General features: G+C 50.0%; 1 protein-coding gene across 2 annotated transcripts; it reads right to left on the bottom strand.

Moving 5' to 3' along the window:
* Nucleotides 1–6,201: 6,201 nt before the first annotated feature.
* Cavin1 (caveolae associated protein 1) lies at nt 6,202–22,939 on the bottom strand. Of its 2 annotated transcripts, none has more exons than XM_042673890.1 (2): nt 22,307–22,939; nt 6,202–7,107 (listed from the first exon to the last, which is right to left on the bottom strand). In XM_042673890.1, the coding sequence occupies exons 1-2, from the start codon at nt 22,778–22,780 to the stop codon at nt 6,406–6,408; spliced, it is 1,176 nt and encodes a 391-aa protein (XP_042529824.1). In that variant the 5' UTR covers nt 22,781–22,939; the 3' UTR covers nt 6,202–6,405. The 2 variants fall into 2 exon arrangements, with proteins under 2 accessions (XP_042529824.1, XP_042529825.1); XM_042673891.1 differs by lacking the exon at nt 6,202–7,107 and adding an exon at nt 12,629–12,826.
* Nucleotides 22,940–24,344: the final 1,405 nt, after the last annotated feature.

Raw genomic sequence — 24,344 nt, 5'->3', positions numbered from 1 at the left:
AATAAAATCTCACGGACTGTCCTGCCCAGGCTAGCTTCGAACCACAATCTTCAGATCTCAGCTTCCTTACTTAGTAGCTAGGATTACAGGCATGAGCCACCAGTGACCAGTATTCTTTTACTCTTCATTACAAGTTTCTGATGGGTTCTAGAAGTATTCACATAATGTCTGTTTGACCAGAAGCACAGTGGGCTGTACAATCTATAGGGACCAATGGAAATCATTGCTGAGATGCTAGCTGAAAAGATGTGGAAATAAATCCTCTTCACTGGGGTTGCTCAGCTGTTAGGTCATAAACCTGCAGCTGTTGAGGGTCCTCTTTGCCACTGTGTGGGAAAAATTTGATGATTAACATGAATTAATATGTTGTAACAAACACAGAGGAAGAGTAAAGATTCAAGAGAGATGGATTCCTAGTGCTATTTTATCAGAATGTTGTGTTGTGTTAGCCACCCTCGACCTATTTCTGGGGATTTTTTCAATTAAAATTACCCCTGGGCTTGTTTTCAGCTTTGATGTTTTGTTTGTTTTGCTAATATTGGTTTGAGGTGAGTTTATGCCACTTGCAAAGGGAAGGAACTTGTAATTCATTCACTAGACAAGTGTTTATTGATTTTTTTTAAGGGGGGAGGGCTGGTGGCTCACTCCTGTAATCCTAGCTACTCAGGAGGCTGAGATCTGAGGATTGTAGTTCAAAGCCAGCCCAGGCAGGAAAGTCCATGAGATTCTTTTTTTTTTTTTTTGTGCCTGGTCGTGGGGCCTGAACTCTGGACCTGGGCGCTGTCCCTCAGCTCTTCAGCTCAAGGCTAGCGCTCTACCATTTGAGCCACAGCACCATTTCCAGCTTTTTTCTTTTTGCTTATGTGGTGCTGAGGAATCGAATCGAACCCAGGGCCTCATGCATGCAAGGCAAGCATTCTACCACTGAGCCACTTTCCCAGCCCCTCCATGAGATTCTTTTTTTTTTTTTTGGAGGGGGGGTTCTGGTCATGGGGCCTGAACTCTGGGCCTGGGCATAGTCCCTCAGCTCTTCAGCTCAAGGCTAGCACTCTACCACTTAAGCTATAGCGCCACTTCTGGCTTTTTTCTTTTTGCTTATGTGGTGCTGAGGAATCGAACCCAGGGCCTCTGGCATGCAAGGCAAGCGCTCTACCACTGAGCCACCTTCCCAGCCCTCCATGAGATTCTTATCTCCAATAAACCACTAGAAAACCAGAAGTGGTGCTGTGGCTCAAGCCATAGAGCACTCACCTTGAGCTGAAGAGCTGAGGGACAGCGCCCAGGCCCAGAGTTCAAGCCCTACAATCAACAAAAAATTTAAAAAAATGAAAATAAAACCAGTTCTATGGAAGGTCTGAGAAAGTGATGATTAGGAAGATTAGAATAAAACTGAGGAAAAAGTTGTTTTAAGGGGAATGGTTAAGGAGGGGCTTATGCCTATAATCCTAATTACTTGGGGGGCTGAGATCTGAGGATTACAGCTTCGAAGCCATCTAGGTAGACAAGCCTAAGAGACTCTGATGTCTTGTTTTGTTTTGTTTTTGGGGGTCCGGTCGTGGGGCCTGAATTCTGGGCCTGGGCGCTGTCCCTCAGCTCTTCAGCTCAAGGCTAGCGCTCTACCACTTGAGCCACAGCACCACTTCCAGCTGTTTTTTCTTTTTGCTTATGTGGTGCTGGGGAATCGAACTCAGGGCCTCAGGCATGCAAGGCAAGCGCTCTACCACTGAGCCATCTTCCCAGCCCCAAGACTGATCTCTTTAACCAACAATAAATCAGAATTAGAGCCGGGCACAGTGGCTCACACCTGTAATCCTAGCTACTCAGGAGGCTGAGAACTGAGGATCACAGTTCAAAGCCAACCAGGGCAGAAAAGTCCATGAGACTCATATCCCCAATTAACCACCAGAAAACCGGAAGTGGCACTATGGCTCAAGTGATAGAGGGCCAGCCTTGAGTGGGAAAAGCTAAGGGACAGTGCCCAGACTATGAGTTAAGCCCCAGTATTGGTACAAAGGGGAAAAAAAAGGGTGGGGGAAGAGATGGAAATGGGATACCACACCACACTAGAGTGGGGGTGAAGGGTGTGTCAGCCTGTGCAAAGGCCCATACAACTGGAAATTTCCATCTCATCCTGTCCACAGACAAATTCCCTAAGAACATGTTGAGTAACAAAAACTGAACCAGGACCGGATTCTTAAGAAGTCTTGTGGGCTGGGAAGGTGGCTCAGTGGTAGAGTGCTTGCCTTGCATGCCTGAGGCCCTGGGTTCGATTCCTCAGCACCACATAAGCAAAAAGAAAAAAGCCAGAAGTGGTGCTGTGGCTCATGTGGTAGAGTGCTAGCCTTGAGCTGAAGAGCTGAGGGACAGCGCCCAGGCCCAGAGTTCAGGCCCCACGACCGGACCCAAAAAAAAACAAAAACAAACAAAAATATTTTCAAATGATCTATGAGTTACTCTAGTTACTATTGTAACTCATAGACTGAACCATTGTAGATCAGAGATTCTACGTGGTAAATAGATTAGAAAGAGGATCCCAAGTCACTTCTAATGTGGCAGGAGAGAGGGATGAGGGACTCCACTCAACCAACACTGACTGCAGCTGTGTCCTGACCTCATGGAAAGTTACTTCCTAAGAATAAGACCTTGGAAGGTAACATAACATGCCCCTGATAACTCAGGACCACCAAAAGGAACAAAGAAATCACAGAGACCTGATGGTTCAATTTGAGGTTATATATAGAGGAACTTCCCTTGCTCCTAATATTCTTTTTTTTTTTTTTTTTTTCAGTCATGGGGCTTGAACTCAGGGCCCGGGCTGTCCCTGAGCTTCTTTTGCTCAAGGCTGGCACTCTACCACTTGAGCCACAGTTCCACTTCCCGCTTTTTCTGTTTATGTGGTACTGAGGAACTGAACCCAGGGCTTCATGCATGCTAGGCAAGCACTCTACCACTAAGCCACATTCCCAGCTCCTCCCAAAATTCTGTGACAGATCATATCCCTACTTTATTGTCTGCCTATATCTCTTGGAAATAATGCTAATGCAAATTTATATTAGATGAAAGTGTTGGTATAGGATCTTGGAATTCCCATCAAATCCTATTAGATAACAGGGACTAGCTCTCCAATGTCAGTTTCACCCATTTTCCTTATCTCCAAGACTCTTACCACCAAAAGTGGAGCTGTGGCTCAAGTGGTAGAGCATCAGCCTTGAATGAAAAGGCTGAAAGACAGTTCTCAGGCCCTGAGTTCAAGCTCCAGTACCAGTACCTCCCCCCTCCCCAAAATTGGGTGAGGACAGTAAAGCAATTTGTTGATATTGGAAGGGTATTAGGTGAGTTATGGCAGAAAAAGGAAAAGACTGTGGGTGAGAGATTCTAGATGATGGCTTGCTAGCCAAGGGAAAGCATGAGTTTACCTGGGGTTCAGGTCTGGTGTCATTCCCCCCTCACAAGGGACAAATTGAGGTCTCAGAGGTGTTAGCAGTCTTGGGATATCTCACCTGGAAAGTGAGAAATTTTCTAGCTTCTGGACTCTGAATTTTCAATATCATCATCCATGATGCTGGTGGGAAGCAACCTTTTCTGGGGAACCTAGAACTCTGGATAGTTCTGGAATCTTCTGTGGGAGGTGGGGGGCGAGATAAAATGGGAACACATTCATGGTTCATGAGAAAGACTGTCTGAGATAGCAGCAGGAGGATGGAGTAAAGTCCCAGAAATGGCATTACTTTCATGAGGAATACCTTCAGCAGGTGGTTTTAAGGCAGGCAAAATCCACAAGATGATTCTGTTTCTAGCAGATTGATCCTGAGGAAAGAGGATAGAATATGTGGGTACAGCTGGCATAGAGATGCATTGATGGCCAGGTGTCAGTGGCTCACGTCTGTAATCCTAGCTACTCAGGAGGCTGAGAACTGAGGGTCCCAGTTCAAAGCCAGCCCAGGCAGGCAAGTTTGTGAGACCCTTATCTCCAATAAACCACCAGAAAACTGGAAATAGCACTATGGTTCAAGTGGTAGAGCGCTAGCCTTGATCTGCAGAGTTGAGGGACAGCTCCCGGGCTGAGTTCAAGCCCCAAGACTGACAAAAAGATAAACAAGAGATGCATTGATGTCCTTTCTGACATCCAGATCTCTTTGATGGGGCCTCCAATTTCTCCCTTCCAAGGATGCCTCCTCCAAGCCTATAATTGGGTGGGGTAGGATATCTAGAGGAAGTTTAGGATAACAGGGTGCATATTCTAGATGCATCCTGAAAGCTGGGAAAGGGGACCCAAACAATAAGGGATTACAGATTATTATTTTAAATATGGTGGATCCAAGCCTTTGCCTGGCTCTGTCATTTACCAGTTATGTGACCTTCCATAAATCAATTTCCTCTTCTCTCAGATAGGGATAAGAAGGATGGAATTGGACCTCCTAACAGATTAAATAAGCACTTATATGCCAAAGGGCTTAGAAACTTCCAAGAAAAAAAGGTCTAATACATTATAATTCTCTCCCTCTTCCACCCCTAGCCCAGCCAGGTGAGATAAATTTATACTACCAATCTTCTTTCCCTCTCTCCTTCTCTCTTTCCTTCCCTCTATCCAGTCTTCTCCCTAAGTTAATTGCTTTGGAGAACATGAACTCACACAGATCCTTTTAGAAAAGCAGGTTTTATTGGTCGGGCTGCTCACCAGGACACAGCAACGTAAGAGGCTCCCTAGAGCCCACAGGAAACTGCATCTTCCCATAGCTCAGGCCCCTTCTGCCCATCAGCACTTAGAGACTTCATCCCACAATCCCCCATCTCCTTCAGCTGACAAATCTCCAACCATTCAGAGGAGGAAGGGAACCAACAAAAGGAAAAGAAAAAAAAAAAAAAAAGCAAAGCTTTGTGTTGTATAAAAGGTTTGTGTCCCCAGGCTCCTTCCCTCCCACCCCCTTAACACAATTAGCTATAATTCAAAAAGAAAAAGAAAAGCAGAGCAGGGAAGACAAGGAGTCCGGCAGTAGGCTGTAGGTGAAGCCCCAGCAATCCTTTGGGACTGTGACTTGGGAGGGGGAGGAAGAGGCTTCTCCTTGGTCTGACAAGTCTTTAATGGAGAAAAGCAAGGGGACTAAAATGTCCTGAGGATAGCATTGTCAGTAGATGACAAAAATCAAGCCTCAGACTGCCCCAATGTTTTGGTAAATGCATTCTTAAAGACAAGGAACCCAGCAGGGTCTGGACAAGTCCTACATGTCAGAGAAAGATGTGCTTCTGCAGGAACAGCTGTACAGGCTGCTCTACTGCGCGCCCAGTGCAGACCTCCCCTCCAGCTGTCTGCTCACACACAGCCAGTCCATTAGCCACTCATGCTCTTTCCCCCAGCCTGGCTCTTAACTCCCAGCTCTCCTGCAGCCTGCTGCTGCCCCCTTCTGGGACCCTAATTTCCTAGGCAAACCCCAATTGAGGGATCTTCGTTAAGAGTCACCTCTCCTTTCTCTTTGCCTCACCCCTCTTCCAAACTGCCTTCCTATCGTCCTACTCCTGAAACTGGTCCTGATGTCCTGGGACTTCCAGATTTGGATTTTATCCAGTATTTCTTCATGCTACTAATAAGGACGCTTCTCTCTTCATCCTTCTTTTCCACTTGTTCCTATTATCCCATTCTTCTTCCCAAAGCCATAGCCACGTGCTCCTGTGTGCAGACAGTGTGCAGAAATGGAAGATGTGTAAAAGTGCCCCTCCCCCACACGTGTTCCCACCCTCTTCCTTCCCCAGGCTCTGTAGTTAACCCACACTAGTGCAAGGTCACTGGGCTTTTCTCCCCAGCCTGAAGTTCCCATAGACTTTCTCAAGTCTTCTAGTAGGAATCTATGGGCAAAAAGGCTCTTTAAGGTTTACACTTCTTGCAGTAATTTTGGCTTCAGAGACTCCTGGGGTGAGGATGAGAAGAGCTCAAGGAGCAGGAATGACATAGCCGGATGGGTGTGATGGGGGGCAAAATGAGTGGCAGGCAGTTTCCACCCCCACCCCCATGGGGCCCAACCATGGAATTAAGGAATCTCCCCCCCCCCCCAAGGATCACTAATATGGAAAAGCATATCCCATCCAGGCTATGTCCAAAGTGAGGCTGTCCAAGGTGGGGGCGGGGCCTGCCTCCCGCCCACTAACCGTGTGATTGGCAGGCACGCTCCTCGGTGGGGAGGGGGACAGGGTGGGAGGAACTGATATTTGAGAAAATTCTCAACCCAAAAGGGTCTGAGGAAAATGCAAAAGAGCAAGTTTGGAAAGGGGAGAGTAGGTGGGTAGGGGCTGGGGACAGAGAGCGGCAGCAGGCGGCAGGGCGAGGCGCGGAGCCCACCCCGTCCAAGTGCCAGAGCCCCACGCTCGCCCCCCCCCCCCCGCGCATGCGCGCTCTCTTGGCGCGGGTGGGGCTCAGTCGCTGTCACTCTTGTCCACCAGCACGGCATCCGACTCCTCGGTGATCTCCAGCAGCGTGTGCACGTCGGGGCTGCTCCCGCGCAGCAGGTCGGCGGCCTCCCCACGCGGGGCGCCCTCGTCATCGTCATCGGGGCCCACCTCCACCATCTCGGTGGCCTTCAGCACCTCCACCTCCCCCTCGCGGATCTTCTTGACGTGGAAGGTGAAGGGCGGCACCTTGTAGACGGCCGTCTTGGAGCGCGCGTAGACCACGTGGTCGGGCGTGAAGGACTTGCGCAGCTTGTCACGTGACGTCTTGAGCTTCTCGCGGCGCTCGGCGGGGACCAGGCGCGTGCCCAGCTTGTTCATGCGCTTCTCCAGCGTGTGCCGCGTCTTCTCCAGGTTCTCCTTGGTCTTCAGGCGCGTCTTCTCCAGGTTCTCGCGGGTGCGCACCCTGGTCTTTTCCATCTTCTCCTTGGAGAAGGCCTTCTTGAAGTCGTCCACGCGCCGCAGCCCGCTGCGCTTGATGCGCTCCGCGCGCGATTCCTCGATCACCTCTTCCACCTCCACCGCCTCGTCGGAGGAGAGTTCGAGCACCGCGGCGTCCTCCTCCGGGCGCTCGCCCTCGCCCAGCTCGTCGCCTTCCTTCTCCGGCAGCGCCTCGGACTCTTTGAGAGACTTGCCGACGCTCAGCTTAGCTGGCAGCTTCACGTCGTCCTAAGGAAAGAGCAGCGCAAGGTGAGAGTGGGCCCGAGCGAGGGGAGAGCAGGTAGGCGCTGGGAGGAGGAGGGGGAAGACCCCAGGTGGTCGACCCTGGGGATGGGGGGGGGCTGCGTGGTTGAATTTGACAGCACCTGGTACCGTTGCCGCACACATTGTGGGCACCCCGTACCTGTGATTTAAGTGGTCCCTGTACAGGCAGCACGGGGTGGGATCGTGGCAGGCATTATAACTGTAGTTAGTTAAGTATCTCGGAGAGCCCCCAGCCCTTACAACTCTAAGACCACCCCACTCTACCCCCCCCCCCCCAGATGGCAGGGAAACGCTTGATTTGAAGATGCAGCTTAACTTTAGACGTGGCAGAGCGCCCTCTGGTGTCCTAAATTATATAATGCCCTAGCCTGGCCAAAAAGCAAGAGCTTGGTTGGGACAATCCGCTGAAAGTTTGATTGGGAGGCAAGGGAATGAACTCACAGGCCACAGGGAAGCTTTAAGGTAACGTCAAGGCACTGCATTTTCCACCCACTAGAGCCATTTCAGAAACAGGAAAGGAGACGGGCTAAACTCACACAAGGAGACACACATACACATTTCCATGACATTCTCATATTGGTTGACTCCACCAGTGGTCATAATCCCTCCCCCAGGCAGAAACTGATAGAAGAAAGGAAAAGAGCCGGTGCTGGTGGCTCACGCCTGTAATCTTAACTACTCAGGAGGCTGAGGTCTGAGAATCAAGGTTCAAAGCCTGCCTGGGCAAGAAAGTCCATGAGACGCTTGTCTCCAATAAACCACTAGAAAACCGGAAGTGGTGCTGTGGCTCAAGTGGTAGAGCGCGCCTCTTAAGCTGAAGAGTGATGGGTGTCCCATCCCAGTTTACCCATGGTCTTTTTTTTTTTTTTTTTTTTTTTTTGCCAGTCTTGGGTCTTGAACTCAGGGCCTGAGCACTGTCCCTGAGCTTCTTTTTGCTCAAGGCTAGCACTCTACCACTTGAGCCACAGCGCTACTTCTAGCTTTTTCTGTTTATGTGGTACTGAGGAATTAAACCCAGGGCTTCATGCATGCTAGGCAAGCACTCTACCACTAAACCACATTCCCAACCCTACCCATGGTCTTTAAACACACACAGCACCACTGTTGTTTTCTATACTGGGGAAATTTTCCAAGATCCTGAAATGTTGCTCCTGAACATTTCACCATCCCAGGCTTCCTCTCTCTCTCTCTCTCTCTCTCTCTCTCTCTCTCTCTCACACACACACACACACACACACACACACACACACACACAATATCACCACATCAAAAGTAGAAGATGCTGAGTACAGAAAGGAGCCTGATCCAGAACATAAACAGGGGCTTCCATTTAGTCTAGATACTCTTCAATTACTTCAGACCAGCAGGTTTTCTGAAGACAGTTTTCCAGAATTGTAAGAAAATCCCATCTCCTGAGAAAATGTGGCAACACAAATTGACCTCTCTTACACAAGCGCTCACGCACGCACGCACGCACACACACACACACACACACACACACACACAACCTATTCATAAGCTACTTGGAATCTCTTTGGATTCCACTGGAACCACCTGCTACAGAATTCCTTCCCTACCCCCCAGACCTCTTTCCTTTCCCTCGCATCAACATCCCCCCAGAATTTCCTGGTTTACACTGAAAACTAGGAACACCTCCTCCCAACTTCCTTCCCTCCCTGTCAATAACATTAGCAGGGACAAAGAGGGAAAGCTAGCTCCACCTCTTCTCCCAACTGGGCAACAGCTCTGTTGGGCATCAAGCCACCTCTAGCTCTCTATTACCCTACTACACCTCCCAGCAAGCAAGGTGACCTGGGCACAGAGCATGCTGGGACTTGTAGTCTCCACCTGCCATAGGTGGCTTAGTGCTATTGTGGGCATTCTGGAGCATAGTTCTGCTTCTGCCTCTTATTCACCAAGGCAATGAGTGAAAGAGAGGGTTTTTGTTATTGTTCTGAGTATAGGAAGGTCTCAGCCTCTCTCAACATTCCCTCTGATTTCATCTGTATCTTTTGGGTCTGTGTATGTGTGGTGTGTGTGTGTATGTGTGCCTAGATCTCGGGGCCTTCTGCTCTCCACTTTTCTTTTCTTTCTTTTTTTTTTTTTTTTTGTTGTTGTTGGTCATGGGGCTTGAACTCTGGGACTGTGCACTATCCCTCAGCTCTTCAGCTCAAGGTGAGCACTCTACCACTTGAGCCACAGCACCACTCTGGGTTTCTGAGTGGTTTATTGGAGATAAAGAGTCTCATAGAGTTTCCTGCATGGGTTGGCTTTGAACTGCAATCCTCAGATCTCAGCCTCCTGAGTAGCTAGGATTGCAGGCGTGAGCCACCAATGCCTGGCTTGGCTTTTCTTTATTCAAGACTGATTCTCTACCACTTGAGTCACAGCACCACTTCCAACTTTTTAGTGGTTAGTTGGAAGTCAGAGTCTAATCCAGTCTGGCTTCAAACCTCAGTCCTCAGGTCTCAGCTTCCTGAGTAGCTACGATTAAAGAGGCAGGCATGAGCCCCCAAGCATCTGGCTCTTTTAGGTCTTTTGTAGTCATCTCCCTGCCTGCCACTGGCGACTTAACATCAGGACTTAACATCATTAGGACTTAATTCATCATTTTAGGACTCCCTAGGAGTAAACTCTGTTACAGGAAGAATTTACCCCAGTGTGTGTGTATCCTACTGAAAAGTGAGGTAAAGTTCCCTAAGCTCAGACACTATGGATGGATTGGGGAGGGCAGGAGGGTTGAAGAGTGACTACAGGGAATAATAATAATCAGGAAACGGTCCCAGCTGCTAGAAAGCAAATTCACATTGCCCCACCCCCACCCCCAACTCCCAAAGGCTGAGCTGGTTGGTTTTCCTGGCCTCTGGCTTTCTAGATAAAGGCCTTTGCCAGCTAAGCAGGGAAAGCTGATTGAGAACTTTATGCTTCTCATGGCCATTCTGTCTTCCTGACACCCAAAGAAAGCTCTCAAACGACAGTATGGAGAGCAGTCTCAGTGTGAGGAGGATTATTCTTGGATTTGGGGACATCTACTCAGATCAGAAAGGTAGTTGGAGGGATATAACCCCATTTACCATAGGCTTCTACCAAAGGAGCTATCTTTTTTGGTGGAAGGTTGGGGACAAGGGAAGAAACAACTTGACATTAAGGCCTAGGCAATGTCCTGTAGGTGTGCTCCAGAGAGAGAGAGTGCATCCTTAGCTTTTCCCCTCTGTTAATGGATTTGTTCCCCCCCCCCTCCTTTCCAAGCCAGGTTTCCCCCATGACTCACAGCCTTGGAGTGTTGTCTTGGGCCCACCCAGTCTGCCAGTTGCTACAACAGCCAAGAATACACAGAAAGCACTTCCCCCAACCCTGGACACACAAGGCCAGGCACCTTTGTCCCACCCCCGCTTCCCTGGCAGAGTTCCTAGGCCAATGGAGGGGCCTTAGGGGGTGCAAAGAGAGAGCTCTGCTTGTTCTGTTTTCTGTTTGTATTAAAACCACCACTCCCAACAGGCTTGTTTTCCAGAGTTACCTTTAATGACCAGGTCTGAACAAAACCATGCAGTTTCCCCTGCCCCCTGCCAAGCACACACAGCTCTCCAAACCCAGAAGGTATGAGTCCAGGATGGAATTAGAGGAGCCTCAGGAGGGCTCCCACACCTTCCACTCTACCTCCAGAATCTGCTATAGAAATGTAAGGTCTGGTTTCAGAAGATCTTTATAAGATCATAATTTGATTGAGTACCTACTACATACCTGGTCCGTGGCCAGGCATTTCACATTTGTTAGGGAGAAGGGATAAGTGCCAAATGGCTCTAAATAGGAGCCTCTCTTGATTTACTGCTAACCAGTTCTGTCTCCAGTCACTGCTGGGGAAGACACTGGAGAGGTAATTCAGAGACGCAGGTTAGAGTACTGGCTTAGCAAGAGCAAGGCCCTGAGTTCAATTTCCAGGAGAGAGAGAGAGAGAGAAAGAGAGAGAAACCACTGCTTAGGAAGTAAGAAGGACATGTGCAGAATTGAGGAAAAATTAAAGGAGAATCCTGGAATCTACCCAGGACCCCTCCACTTCAGGCTGTCAAAATAAGGAGACAAGCTAGGCACTGGTGGCTCATGCCTGTCATCCTAGCTTCTGGGGAGGCTAAGCTCTGAGGATCAAGGTTTGAAACCAGCCCAGGCAGATGCTTCCAAAAGACTCATCTCCATTGGGCTGGGAAGGTAGCTCAGCGGTAGAGTGCTTGCCTTGCATGCATGAGGCCCTGGGTTCGATTCCTCACATAAGCAAAGTACCACATAAGCAAAAAAAGCCAGAAGTGGCACTGTGGCTCAAGTGGTAGAGTCCTAGCCTTGAGCAAAAACCTAAGGGACAGTGTCCAGGTTGTGAGTTTAAGCTCCAGCACACACAAAAAAAGAAAAAAAAAATATCCAAAAGTGCTCCTTACTGAGGGAAAAATGAAGCCAGAGCCAACTAAAATATTCTCCGTCTTTCTAGCCCCTCTCCCACTCTCTCCCTCCTTCCTTTCTCTCCCTCCACCTTCTCTCTTTCTCTCTCTCCCTCCCCTCTCCCTTTCTCTGAGCTAGCCAGCAGCCTCTGAGAGCCCTGCCCAAGGCAGAATCTGGCAAACATAAGGGATTTCTTTGGGAAATGTTTTCCTCAGCTACAAGGAACGGGTGGAGAGGGCACAGAACAGTCCCCAGGCCTGGGCCTCGAGAGGCCCTCCTCCAACGAGGCTTACAGCCAAACTGGCCTATCCCTGAGGAGGCAGTTGCAGGGGGAAGGGAAGAGAAAATCCAAAGCCACACCCAGTTTCATGCAGCTTCATGCAGGACAGCCTTTGCGTGCAGTTTTTAGATGCTGGGAGCTCTACTATTAAAACAGCTACCAGCTGGGATGTGGCTCCATGTTAGAGAGATTGCCAAGCACATATGAGGAGGCTCTGGGTTCTATCCCCAGCACTGCAAACAAACAAACCAAAAAAAACATAAAAAAAACTCCATGGCTCTGCCTGTAATCCTAGCTACTCAGGAGGCTAGGCTAAGCTCTGAGCACAGCGGTTCAAAGCCAGCCCAGGCAGACAAATTTGAGAGACTCTTATTAAGAGACTCTTCTCTCCAACTAACCAGCAAAATGCCAAGAGTGGAGATGTGGCTCAAGTGGGAGAAGGCCAGCCTTGACTGGGAAAAAGCCAAAGGGAGAGCATGAGGCACTGAGTTCAAGCCCCTGGACTGGCACAAAACAGAGAGAGAGAGAGAGAGGAGAGAGAGAAGGAAGGAAGCAAGCAAGCAAGCAAAAGAAAAAGAAACCAAGAACAGAAAGCCCCTTCCCTTTCCCTCCCACCCCCTGCACACATCATATTCGCCTCATCTCTCCAATGTCTATCACCCACCCACAAGGGCAGTGTCTTGGAAAGACTGCCCATTCTGGCACTACCAACAGTCGATGCTGCTGGAGGTCTGGAGTGACACCCCACGCTCACTGGCCCCAGAGGACCAATAGATCCTAGATGCCCCCACTGGCTCTTGGCTCCTCAGTGGTGGGCCGGGGCCCAGGCTCTGGGTAATAGGGCAGTGTCCTAGGCGTCTGCTCAAAGTCTGGGAGCTCAGGCTTCAGGTCAAAAGGCTCAGTCTCAGGCAGAAGGTCAAAAGGCACGATCTTGGGTGTGGCCCGGGCAGAGGGTGCATTCGGCTTCTTCTTGGGCTAAGATGAGGAAAAGGGGTTTAAATGGGGCTTGGGATGGGTGTGGATGGGGTTGAAAGAGGTCTCTGTAGCATGCAGAGTTGGAGCTGGTGAGTAGGGAAGTGAACACACAATTATTAGGGTAGGGGAAAAAAAAACCCACCCACACTTAAAATGCTTTATCAAGAGAGCCCTGGGGCTGAAAGGGAAGGGACAAACCCAAGCCCTTGAATTAATAAACAGCTTTAAAGGAACCTCCCCTCTCTCCCTCCCTCTAGTCTTCCCCAGTCCCACCCACGGGCTCCCACCTTCTACCCTTCCTGAGCTGTGGGTATGAGATGACCACGCCTACTAGAGGTGGAGAGATGAGGAGAAGCTGCTGGGTTTTCTAAGGGATCAGTGTGGACTCTAACTGGTAAAAGAAAAGGCACACATTTCTTTGTCTCCTTGTACCCGAAGATGAACTGGGCATTGGGTGCTGTTCGGGATATAAAGAGGAACAATCATGTGAGGTGGCTCATACCTGGAATCCTAGCTACTCAGGAAGATCAGGTCAAAGAATCATGGTTGGAAGCCAGTATACAAAGACAAATCTGAGAAACTCTTATTTCTAAGTAACCAGCAAAAAGCTGGAAGTGGAGGTGTGAGGTATGGCTTAAGTGGCAGAGCAATAGCCTTGAGTGAAAAAGCTAAGAGACAGGGCTCAGGTCTTTGAGTTCAAGCCCCAGTACCAATATACAGACACACACAGACAGACAGACAGACAGACAGACACACACACACACACACACACACGGGACAGATATGCAGGGGAATCTGACTAGTTTCCTTTAGTCATGCCCCCACCTCATGCTCTCTGCCTTGCTCACTAGCGGCGCTTGGAATATCAGTCATTAAAATACACAGAGCAGGACACTGGTGGCTCATGCCTGTAGTCCTAACTACTCCAGAAGCTAAGATCTGAAGATTGTAGTTCAAAATCAGCCCAGACAGGAAAGTCTGCGAGACTCATCTCCAAATAACCTCCCAAAAGTCAGAAGTGGAGCTGTGGCCCAAATGATAGAGCGCTAGCCTGGAACAGAGAGGCTCAAGGAAAAGAGCCCAGGCCTGGAGTTCAAGCTCCAGGACACACACACACACACACACACACACACACACACACACACACACACACACACACACACACACACACACACACAAACCAGTCTAAAACTAGTCTTTTTTTTTTTCACACACACACACACACACACACACACACACACACACACAAACCAGTCTAAAACTAGTCTTTTTTTTTTTTTTTGACCAGTCTTGGGGCTTGAACTCAGGGCCTGGAGAGGCTCAAGGAAAAGAGCCCAGGCCTGGAGTTCAAGCTCCAGGACACACACACACACACACACACACACACACACACACACACACACACACACACACACACACACACACACACAGAGAAACCAGTCTAAAACTAGTCTTTTTTTTTTTTTGACCAGTCTTGGGGCTTGAACTCAGGGCCTGGGCTCTGTCCCTGAGCTTTTGCTCAAGGCTAGCATTCGACCACTTGAGCCACAGCACTACTTCTGGCATTTTTTTTTTTCTTTCTGTTTTATTTGGTACTGAGGAATCGAACCCAGGGCTTCATGCATGCTAGGCAAGCACTCTACCACTAAGCTACATTCCCAACCAAAAGCTAATTTTTCTTAATCACAGTTGGATCTATGTCCTGGGGTCCTCCTGGGAACAGCTCATTGTCCCTCCTCAGGGGCTGATGAGAAATACTGCTTCTGATTGAAGAGAGGGACAGATGAGGACACCAGCAGAATTAAACAATAGCAATATTCAGTAAGACCTGTATAGTCACAAAACCTCAAAGTAGTAAAGTAGCTGGTCCTAACCTGCCAGGGAGTGTCTGTTGAAGAGGCAGATAAAGGAGAAAGCCAGGGGCTGGGAAGGTGGCTCAGTGGTAGAGTGCTTGCCTTGCATGCATGAGGCCCTGGGTTCGATTCCTCAGCACCACATAAGCAAAAAGAAGCCGGAAGTGGCTCTGTGGCTCAAGTGGTAGAGCGCTAGCCTTGAGCTGAAGAGCTGAGGGACAGCGCTCAGGCCCAGAGTTCAGGCCCCACAATCGGACCCAAAAAAAAAAAAAAAAAAGATTAAGAGTCTCTTGGATTTGATTGCCAGGACTGACTTTAACAAAAAAAAAAAAGAGAGAGAGAGAGAGAGAGAGAAAACCAAAATGGTTCTCTGGACACAAGAGTCCAGGCTGGGGGATACCAGTGGCCAGCCAGCTCCTCAATCCTTATACTGTCCACCTTCCCACTGTCATTGGGATGGCAGACTACACAGGGCTTCTACTTCAGCACTAGAAGTTAATAGCTACCAGTGTTGGCTACTAGTAGCCAACGAAGTATGCATGTACACACACCACACAGAGACAGCATCCCCAGTACCAGGACTTCAGTCTCTCAGAGAATAAGGAGCACCCCAGGTTAAGGGCAGCCTTCACCCTGATTTCTGCTGCTTAGCCTGGAACAGGAGATCAGGGTGGGAGCACTAGCTGAAACAGAAGGAAGAGTAGACCTGGGTTCTGGCCCCAGTTTTTGGCCCCCAATCTTATATAACACAAAGCAAGTGAGTTCCTCTTTCTGGTTCCCAACTTCCTAATCTACACAAAGAGAAAGATAAAGCTGATTGCCATTAAGATCCTTCCAGCTCAAAAGGTCTATAATGACAAAATGATGAAGTATCTTTCACAATGGGACAGTTGCTGGTGGCTCTTGCCTGTAATCCTAGTTACTCAGGAGGCTAAGATCTTAGGATCATGGTTCAAAGCCAGTCCAGGCAAGCAAATCCAAGAGACTTTTTTTTTTGGGGTCTGGTCGTGGGGCCTGAACTCTGGGCCTGGGCGCTGTCCCTCAGCTCTTCAGCTCAAGGCTAGCGCTCTACCACTTGCGCCACAGCGCCACTTCCAGCTTTTTTCTTTTTGGTTATGTGGTGCTGAGGAATCGAACCCAGGGCATGCAAGGCAAGTGCTCCACCACTGAGCCACCTTCCCAGCCCCGTAAGAGACTCTTAGTCTTAATTGTTGCTTTGCAGTGACATTCTTTTCCCTCTTGTTATTAGTTGCCCCTCTATATTAAATACCTCACCTTTTTTATTTTGACCTTTAAAATAATAATAATTTTTTTTGTCGGTCCTGGGGCCTGAAGTCTGGGCCTGGGCGCTGTCCCTCCGCTCTTCAGCTCAAGGCTAGCGCCCTACCACTTGAGGCATAGTGCCACTTCTGGCTTTTTTCTGCTTATGTGGTGTTGAGGAATCGAACCCAGGATCTCATGCATGTGAGGCAAGCACTCTACCACTGAGCCAACTTCCCAGCCCAGACCTTTACAATAATTTTTAAGGACAATAGGAACATGCAGATACTAAAATTTTAGTCTTGGGGACTACTCCTAAAAAAATACCCCTTCTTGGACTCGATGACCAAGAAAACCCAAACTCAGCTTTTCTGGAGGAAGGGTATAATAGGCACATTCTCCATTCACTAGGTTTAAAGGCTAGAAGGAATCTAAACACTAAGATGAAAGAGGCTTGAATTTCTTTTGGAACAAGGTAGCCTTGATTCCCATGGAGTCTAGGAAGGGAGTTGCTAACAGCTGGGTCAGGATTTGGGGAGGAGAAACCAGCAAACTCATTCCAGCCTTGTTGTCCTCTACTTTGGCATCCATGAGCCACTTGATCCCTTAGAGGCTTCTCAAACCTATCCCAAAGAATCCTGAGCAGGTCTGATGACTCTTACGTGCTGGCCACCAGCTTTGTCTCATCAAAACTATTCCAGAAGTTGGGGGCCTGTGGCTCACACCAGTATTTCTAGTAACTCAGAAGGCTGAGATCTGAGGACCATAGTTTAAAGCCAGACCAGGCAGGAAACACTGTGAGACTCTTGACTCCAATTAACTGCCCATAAAAGCTGAAAGTGGAGCTGTGGCTCAAGTAGTAGAGTGCAAAATTGAGCAAAACAACTTAGGAACAGCCAGGTGCTGGTGGCTCATGCCTGTAATCCTAGCTACTCAGGAGGCTGAGATCTGAGGATCACAGTTCAAAGCCAGTCTGGGCAGGAAAGTCTGTGAGAGTCTTATCCCCAATAAACCACCAGAAAACTGAAGTGGCGCTGTGGCTCAAATGGTAGAGCGCTCGCCTGAGCTAAAGAGCTGAGGGACAGCGCCAAGGCCCAGAGTTCAAGCCCCACAACCAACCAAAAACAAGCAAAAAACTCAGGGACAGCACCCAGGCTCTGAGTTCAAGCCCTAGGGCAAGTACCCACACAAAATAAACACTATTCCAAAAGTGGCTCATGGAGTTCAAGTATGTGTGTGCACGCACACACACAGATACACACACAAACAGATACACACACATTATCCCAGACCTAGGCATAGTGATTCAAGCCTGTAATTCTAGCTGCTTGGGATGCAGAGATCCAGGATTGAAGTTTGAGGCCATCCTAGAGACGAAAAAGAACGTGGAGAGACTCCATCTTAACCAAGGACTATGCACTATGGCATGTATCTGTTGTCCCAGATACTAGGGAAATAATGGCTGGGCACAGAGGCATGTACCTATCCCTAGAAATATAGGGAAGCACAAATAGAAGGATCACAGTCCAGGTTTGAAGTGAGACCCTACTTTGAAAATAACTGATGATGGGCTGGGAAGGTAGCTCAGTGGTAGAGTGCTTGCCTTGCATGCATGAGGCCCTGGGTTCCAGTCCTCAGCACCATATAAGCAGAAAAGGCTGGAAGTAGCACTGTGGCTCAAGTGGTAGAGTGCTAGCCTTGAGCTGAAGAGCTGAGGGACAGTGCCCAGCACCAGAGTTCAGGCCCCACAACTAACAAAAAAAGCCCAAAAACAAAAAAAAAAAATGATGAGGGCTGGAAATGTGGCTCAGTAGTAGAGTGCTTGCCTCACATGCATGAGTTCCTGGGTTCGATTCCTCAGTACCACATAAGCAGAAAAAAGGCAGAAGTGGTGATGTGGCTCAAGTGGTAGGGCGCTAGCCTTGAGCTGAAGAGCTGAGGGACAGCGCTCAGGCCCAGAGTTCAGCCCCCAGGACCAACCAAAAAAAAAAAGCCAGAAGTGGTGCTGTGGCTCAAGTGGTAGAGTGCTAACACTGAGCAAAAGCAGCTCAGGAACAGTGCCCACGCCCTGAGTTCAAGCCCCAGAACTGGCAAAAAAAAAAACAAGAAAAAGAAAGAAAATAACTGATGCAAAAAAGAGCTGGAATCATGGCTCAAATGATACAAACAAACATATTCAGACAATAGTTCCATTCTCTCTCCTTTTCTGTGTGTGTGCGTATGTGTGCGTGCGCGCGTGCCTGTACAAGGACTTCAACTTAGGAGATCTCATGTTTTCATTTACTTTTTCACTAAAGGATGGCACTCTACCACTTGAGCCATAACTCACTTCTACATTTTTGTTGGTTAACTGAAGATAAAGAGTCTCACTAACTTTTCTGCTTAGGTTCTCTTCAAACTGGGTTCCTCATATCGCAGCTTCCTTGAGTAGCTAAGATTAGAGGTGTCAGCCACCGGCACCCATCTCTTTCTGGATTCTAAAATAACTCAAGGGGCTGGGAAGGTGGCTCAGTGGTAGAGCGCTTGCCTTGCATGCATGAGGCCCTGGGTTCGATTCCTCAGTACCACATAAGCAAAAAGAAAAAAGCCGGAAGTGGCGCTGTGGCACAAGTGGTAGAGTGCTAGCCTTGAGCTGAAGAGCTGAGGGACAGCACCCAGGCCCAGAGGTCAGGCCCCACGACTGGGCCCAAAAAAATAAAAATAAAATAACTCAAATATATCTAAATCACTGCCTGAGAGGCTTGGCTCTGTAACACTCATAGCTCCACCCAGTTGCACTGTGTTTAAGAGTTTATTGTTTTTCCAGGACCAGGACTTGAATTCAGTGTCTGTCACTTCTGCTCAATGACTGATGATGTTCTACCACCTGAGTTATGCCTCCAGCTCCTGATGGTATTTTAGAGCAAAACCTGGCCTGACTCTCTCAGTAGCCCTCAGTCCATGCACCCCGATTACTAGTACAATTTGCTTTTCTTTATTCATTTGCTTTTTTTATTCATTCTGCTGCCCAGCTAAGCATCAACTAATAGGATGGAATGCCAAACTGCTAGCTTTTATTTGTGGACAGATAAGTGAACCCCAACTAAGAAATTGGATCAGGGGGCTGGGAAGATGGCTCAGTGTTAGAGCACTTGCCTTGCATGCATGAGGTCCTGGGTTCAATTCCTCAGCACCACATAAGCAGAAAGAAAAAAAAAGCCAGAAGTGGCGCTGTGGCTCAAGTAGAGCACTAGCCTTGAGTTGAAGAGCTGAGGGACAGCGCCCAGACCCAGACTTCAGGCCCCAGAACCGACAAAAAAAAATATTATTATGATCCTTTAGTGTCCTCCTCTACCTTACCCCCACATCATACCCTCCCATCTGCAGTAGGAAATACAGCATCTCTTCCCTACTTTTCCCTCTGAAAACCCTACAGCATACCAGAAACCACTTCTCCAAATCAATCCATCTCAACTCCTCTCTCTGTCCCTCTCTCCTCCTTTCTCCTCCTCTCCTTCCCCCCCCCACCCCAATCTCTCTTTTTTCCTGGTTACCCAAGCATCCTGCCTCCCAGCCTAACTTTCTCATAACTGCTGCCCCCAGTCTTCCCTATTAGGTCTGCCAAAACACACAGCTATTTTTACCTCATTCTTTCTCAGGCCTTAGACCTCTACAGACCTGAGGAGGAGAAGCATCTGTTTTTCTCCAGAAGTGGAGGTCTCTCTCCCCCACCTCAGACATCTATACCACAGCTCAGAGAAGTTTGGCAACCGTGGACCCCACCCAGCTTTACTTGCTGTTATCGTTTCCCTACCTCTGAGCTCCCTTCAGGATTGGAGCATTTAATTTTTTAGTTATTTCCGCAATGGGTCTGCTCCACCCTCACCCCTTTCTCCATCTCCTCCTTTTTTAATTTCTCTCTCTTCTGTTGTGGGACTTGAACTCTGGGCCTGGGAGCTGTCCCTCAACTCTGCAGCTCAAGGTTAGCACTTGAGCCACAATGCCACTTCAGGTTTTCAGGTGGTTAATTAGAGATAAGAGTCTCGGGACGTTCCTGCCCAGGCTGGCTTTGAACTGCGATCCTCAGATCTCAGCCTCCTGAGTAGCTAGGATTACAGGCATGAGCCACCGGTGCCTGGCTTCCTCCTTTTTGAAGTGTTAGAAATCAAACCTAGGCTCTTGCCCATAGTAGGCAACTATTCTACCATTTGAGCCAAGCTTCCAGCTGTACGCCACTCTTCTGCCTCAACTCTTTGAGGCTTAGTACACATATAGTCAAAGCCATGCTGTTATAGACACTCTCCCCAACCCACCCACCAACACACACACTTGCTATTATAGACCCCACCCTGCCCAGTGCTGGGAAGAGTGGGAACAAAGGGATGTCATGGGCCTTGGAAGAGAAGTCTTGTCTCCATCATAATTCTCTTGTCTCCATCCATAACTGTCAGAATTTCTGTCTTTAACACAAGGATGTTTAACACAAGCCTTGAGCTGAAGAGCTGAGGGACAGCGCCCAGGCCCATGACCGGACCCCCCCAAAAAATAAATAAATAAAAAGAAAATCTTCACTCCCCCCCATACATCCTACTACATGCAAGCAGTTAGGGTAAATGGATAAAGCTCTGGGTAAATATGTACTAATACGAAAAGCAAAGAGACTGGATGTTAGCTGAAATGGAAGAGCAGTTGCTAGGTAAGCCCTAGATTCAGTCCCAAGTACTACAAAATAAATATATGCACAGTTCTTTGGTCTGTCTTTAAAGACAGGGCTATATAATCCAGGCTGGCCATGAACTTGTGATCCTCCTACTTCTACCTCACAAGTGCTGGCATCACAGGCATGAATCATTACACTCCCACCAAGAAGGAAAGCTTTGTAAAGACCCAGGCTTTGTGGAGAAAGGCCTGAGCAGTACGTGCAGGGGAAATGGGAGGAGTGCCATTTCTGCCCTGACCAACCATCTCCTCACAGAGGTACCACTCATCACCTGTCTCTGTTCTTCCCAAACACCTGTCCCAATCTGTATCTCTCTCAGTTCCCTATGGAGAGACCAAGCCAAGGACCTCACCTCACCCCAGCTGATCACTAAAAACCAGCTTGACCAGGCCCCAGAGTGGTGGGCAAAACCACAGGAGGCGTAGGGCTTTTCCTTTTTCTTCCATTCTCTCAGAGACTAGAGTCCAAACTAACCACTAAAGCCCTCAGGATCCTGATCCCTTGGGATAGGAACATCAATCAGGCCTAGGACCATGGAAGGGGGCAAGGCTAGGCACATTCGGGCCCAGCCCTGAGCTTAGACTCACTCCTAATGGGATTAAAAAAGGGGAGTGGAGAGGAGCAGCAATACTGAGATTCCCGAATTTATTTGGGAGTCACGGTACAAAAGTTACATTTGTATTCATTAGAGAAGAATGCAGGCAAAGGAAGCCACTAGGTGCTAGGGGACTTGAGGAGGGGTAGAGGGGAGGGAGCCTAGGGCTCATCAGCCTCCTCTCTCCCACACTCTGCCTCTCCACACCATCTCCCCGGTCCCCTCCCCCGCAGGTATGCGGGTGGGGGGGGTGTGATTCACCGCGCCCAGACCCTGGGCCTCCCAGGAGGCTGTTCACCCGCCGCGCCCCGCACTCCTACCGCCCACGCCCACCCCTTCCTGTCCCACCCGCTTCCAGCAGGCCAAGGGCGCAGGGTGGGGTGCAACGTGGGCTAACGTTGTCCCCAGGAACTTGGAAGTGCCTGGAGGCCCGGGGCTGTTCCGAGGAAGGGGGCAGGCGGGCGTGGGGAGCCGAGGCTGATGCGGGGGCGCGGGGATCGAGTGAGGTGGGCTGGCGGTCGCGTCCCTCGCCTGGCGCAGCCCCCGCGAGTGCGTTCCTGAGCCCTGAATCACCCGCTATATTGGGCCCGAAGCGCCGGAGGCCCCAAGTCCGGGCCTTGCCTCTAGTGTCCGCTTACAGCGGACCCGAACGGTCGCCAGGGACCCTCGGATGTTCCCTTGAAACTGCACCCCAATAGGAAAGCATCTGACAGAACCAAGTTGTGGTACAATCGGCTAAAGGCAGCGTTCCGGAGTCCAATCCCCTTCACCCCCCCCCCACCCCCCAAAAAGTTCCGCTTTTGAGTTAGAGGCCAGAGGGAGGGGCCTGGGCGGGGAAGCGCGGAGTGCAGCGCGCGCCCCCGGTGAGCTCCCCCAAGAATCCGCCGCGCCCCCACCCCGCACCCCAACCGAGTCGAGCTCTCCAAAAAGAGGGAGAGCCACGCAACGGAGTAGGGCTCTTCCCCTAACTCCACCAAGCCCGGGGCGCCGGGGACCGGGGCTGGGTAGCGGGGCTCGGGGAAGATTGGGGGTGGGTGTCGGGGCCCTGAGCGCGGTCTGACCCGCAGCCTCACCTGGTAGATCATGACTTTAAAGTTGCGGCGCCGCAGCAGCTCGGCCTCGTTGACCTCCAGCTTCTTAATCTGGCCAGCCTGGCGCTCCAGGCTGCCGCGCACGGTCTTCACGTTGACGCTGACCTTGCGCACCTTCTCCAGCAATTTGCTCACGGTGTTACTGGTGGTGGCGTGCGCCTTGCCCAGCTTGCTCAGTTCGCCCTGGATGCTTTGCACCGCGCCCTCCATCTCCGCCTGCCGCTCCTCCAGCTGGGTTTGGGTCAGCTGGATCTGGTCGACAGCGCCGATGATTTTATCCAGGAGACTCAGTACCAGCACACCGTTCACCTGATCTGATTTGATCAGCTCTTCAGAGCCGGCCCCCGACGGCTCTTCGGTCGTCGGCGCCCCCACTGGAGAGGGCTCCGGACTCTCGGTGGCATCGGGGAACCCGGGAAACGGTCGCTCGACGATTTGGAGCGTGACGTCCTCCATGGCTTACTGGGAGCCGTGCAGGGAAGCGGCTGGCTGAGTGGAGCGGGAGATCGGGAGAGAAGAAGGAGTGAGAGTGGGAGAAGAGCGAGCGAGCGCGCGGAGAGCTGGAGGAAACTCGAGCCACGTCCGTGCGCACCGGGACGGCGGCCAGAACTGTGGAGCGGGAGGGGGGGGGGGGCGGGATTCGCGCACAACCCAGCTCCCAGGCCAAACCCGGAGTCTCGTAGCTCATTGGCTGGCCCCATCCCAGAAAGGGAGGGATCGGGGCAGAAGGGGGAGACCGACGGCGAGGGAGGGGGGGGGAGACCCAAGAACCGAGCGCCCCACCCAGCCCAGGATGGTTGGAATAGTTGGATCGCGAGACTGGGGGGGGGGGGGGGGGGGGTGTTAGTGGAGGCGGCGGCCGGAGCGGGACTGGGGCGGAGGAATGTGAGCCTGAGAAAGGGATCAAGTCCTCAGAGTGTGCTCTACTTTTCCTCTTCCCTTTTCCCCACTCCTCTGCAGACCCACTTCAGCCTCTTAAAAGTTCTACAAAGCGGCGAGTCAGGTGGACCGTGAGAGTCTGAATTACACCCAGGCGAAATGTGGCCTTAGCCGCTGCCTGAAGGGCCACCTTCCTCGCAATCTTTTTCAAAGCGGCCTCTGACTCCCTTTCCTCTCGCCCCACCCCCTAACTCAAAGTTAGCCAACCCTTAGCCTACGCGAGGTTGAAAGGTGGTGTGTGGAAAAGAAGAGAGGAGTGAAATTAAATCACAGAACTCATGAGGGGCTGCAAAGCTTCTCGCCAATGCTCTGCTCCTTAAAAACTGGCCTCAGAAGGAGGATTAGAATAGGTAATAATGAAAATTGCCAGGTGCCAGTGTCTTGCGCCTGTAATCCTAGCTACTCAGGAGGCTGAGATCTGAGGATCACGGTTCAAAGCCAGCCCGGGCAGGAAAGTCCGTGAGACTCTTATCTCCAGTAAACCACTCCGAAAACTGGAAGTGGCGCTGTGGCTCAAGTGGTAGAGTGCTATCCTTGAGCTGCAGAGCTGAGGGACAGCGCCCAGGCCCAGAGTTCAAGCCCTATGATCAGAAAAAAAGAAGAAAAAAAAAAAGGAAAAGAAAGAGTTTTGACTCATCTCTCACCTGTCTAAAAAATTGCCTCCCTCTATCTTTCTCTAGCTGACAATAAACTCAAGAGAATAAGATGTATGTGTTATGTCCATTTTCCTCTGTACATCCCAGAGACTACCAGTAAGCAATCAGGGAAATCATGGATTCTCTCTGTCTCTGTCTCTCTCTCTCTCCTCCCTCCCTCCCTTCCTCCCTCTCCCTCTTTCTTTATGTTTATCCTGGGGCTTGAACTCAGAGCTTGGGCACTGTCCCTAAGCTTTTGCTCAAAGCTAGTGTCCTACCACTTGAGCCACAGCTCTACTTCCAGCTTTTGAGGAGTAGTTTATTGGAGATAAGAGTCTCCTGGACTTTCCTGCCTGGGCTGGCTTTGAACTGTGATCCTCAGATCTCAGTATCCTGAGTAACTAGAGCCACAAGCATCTGGCAGATTCTCCTATCTTTTTTTTTTT

The sequence above is a fragment of the Dipodomys spectabilis genome, unplaced genomic scaffold (genome assembly GCF_019054845.1).
Source record: "Dipodomys spectabilis isolate Male_0828 unplaced genomic scaffold, ASM1905484v1 ptg000018l, whole genome shotgun sequence".
In the NCBI taxonomy this organism is placed as follows: Eukaryota; Metazoa; Chordata; class Mammalia; order Rodentia; family Heteromyidae; genus Dipodomys; species Dipodomys spectabilis.
Note: the sequence above shows the minus strand (reverse complement) of the source record. Positions and strands in the feature narration are given on the sequence as shown.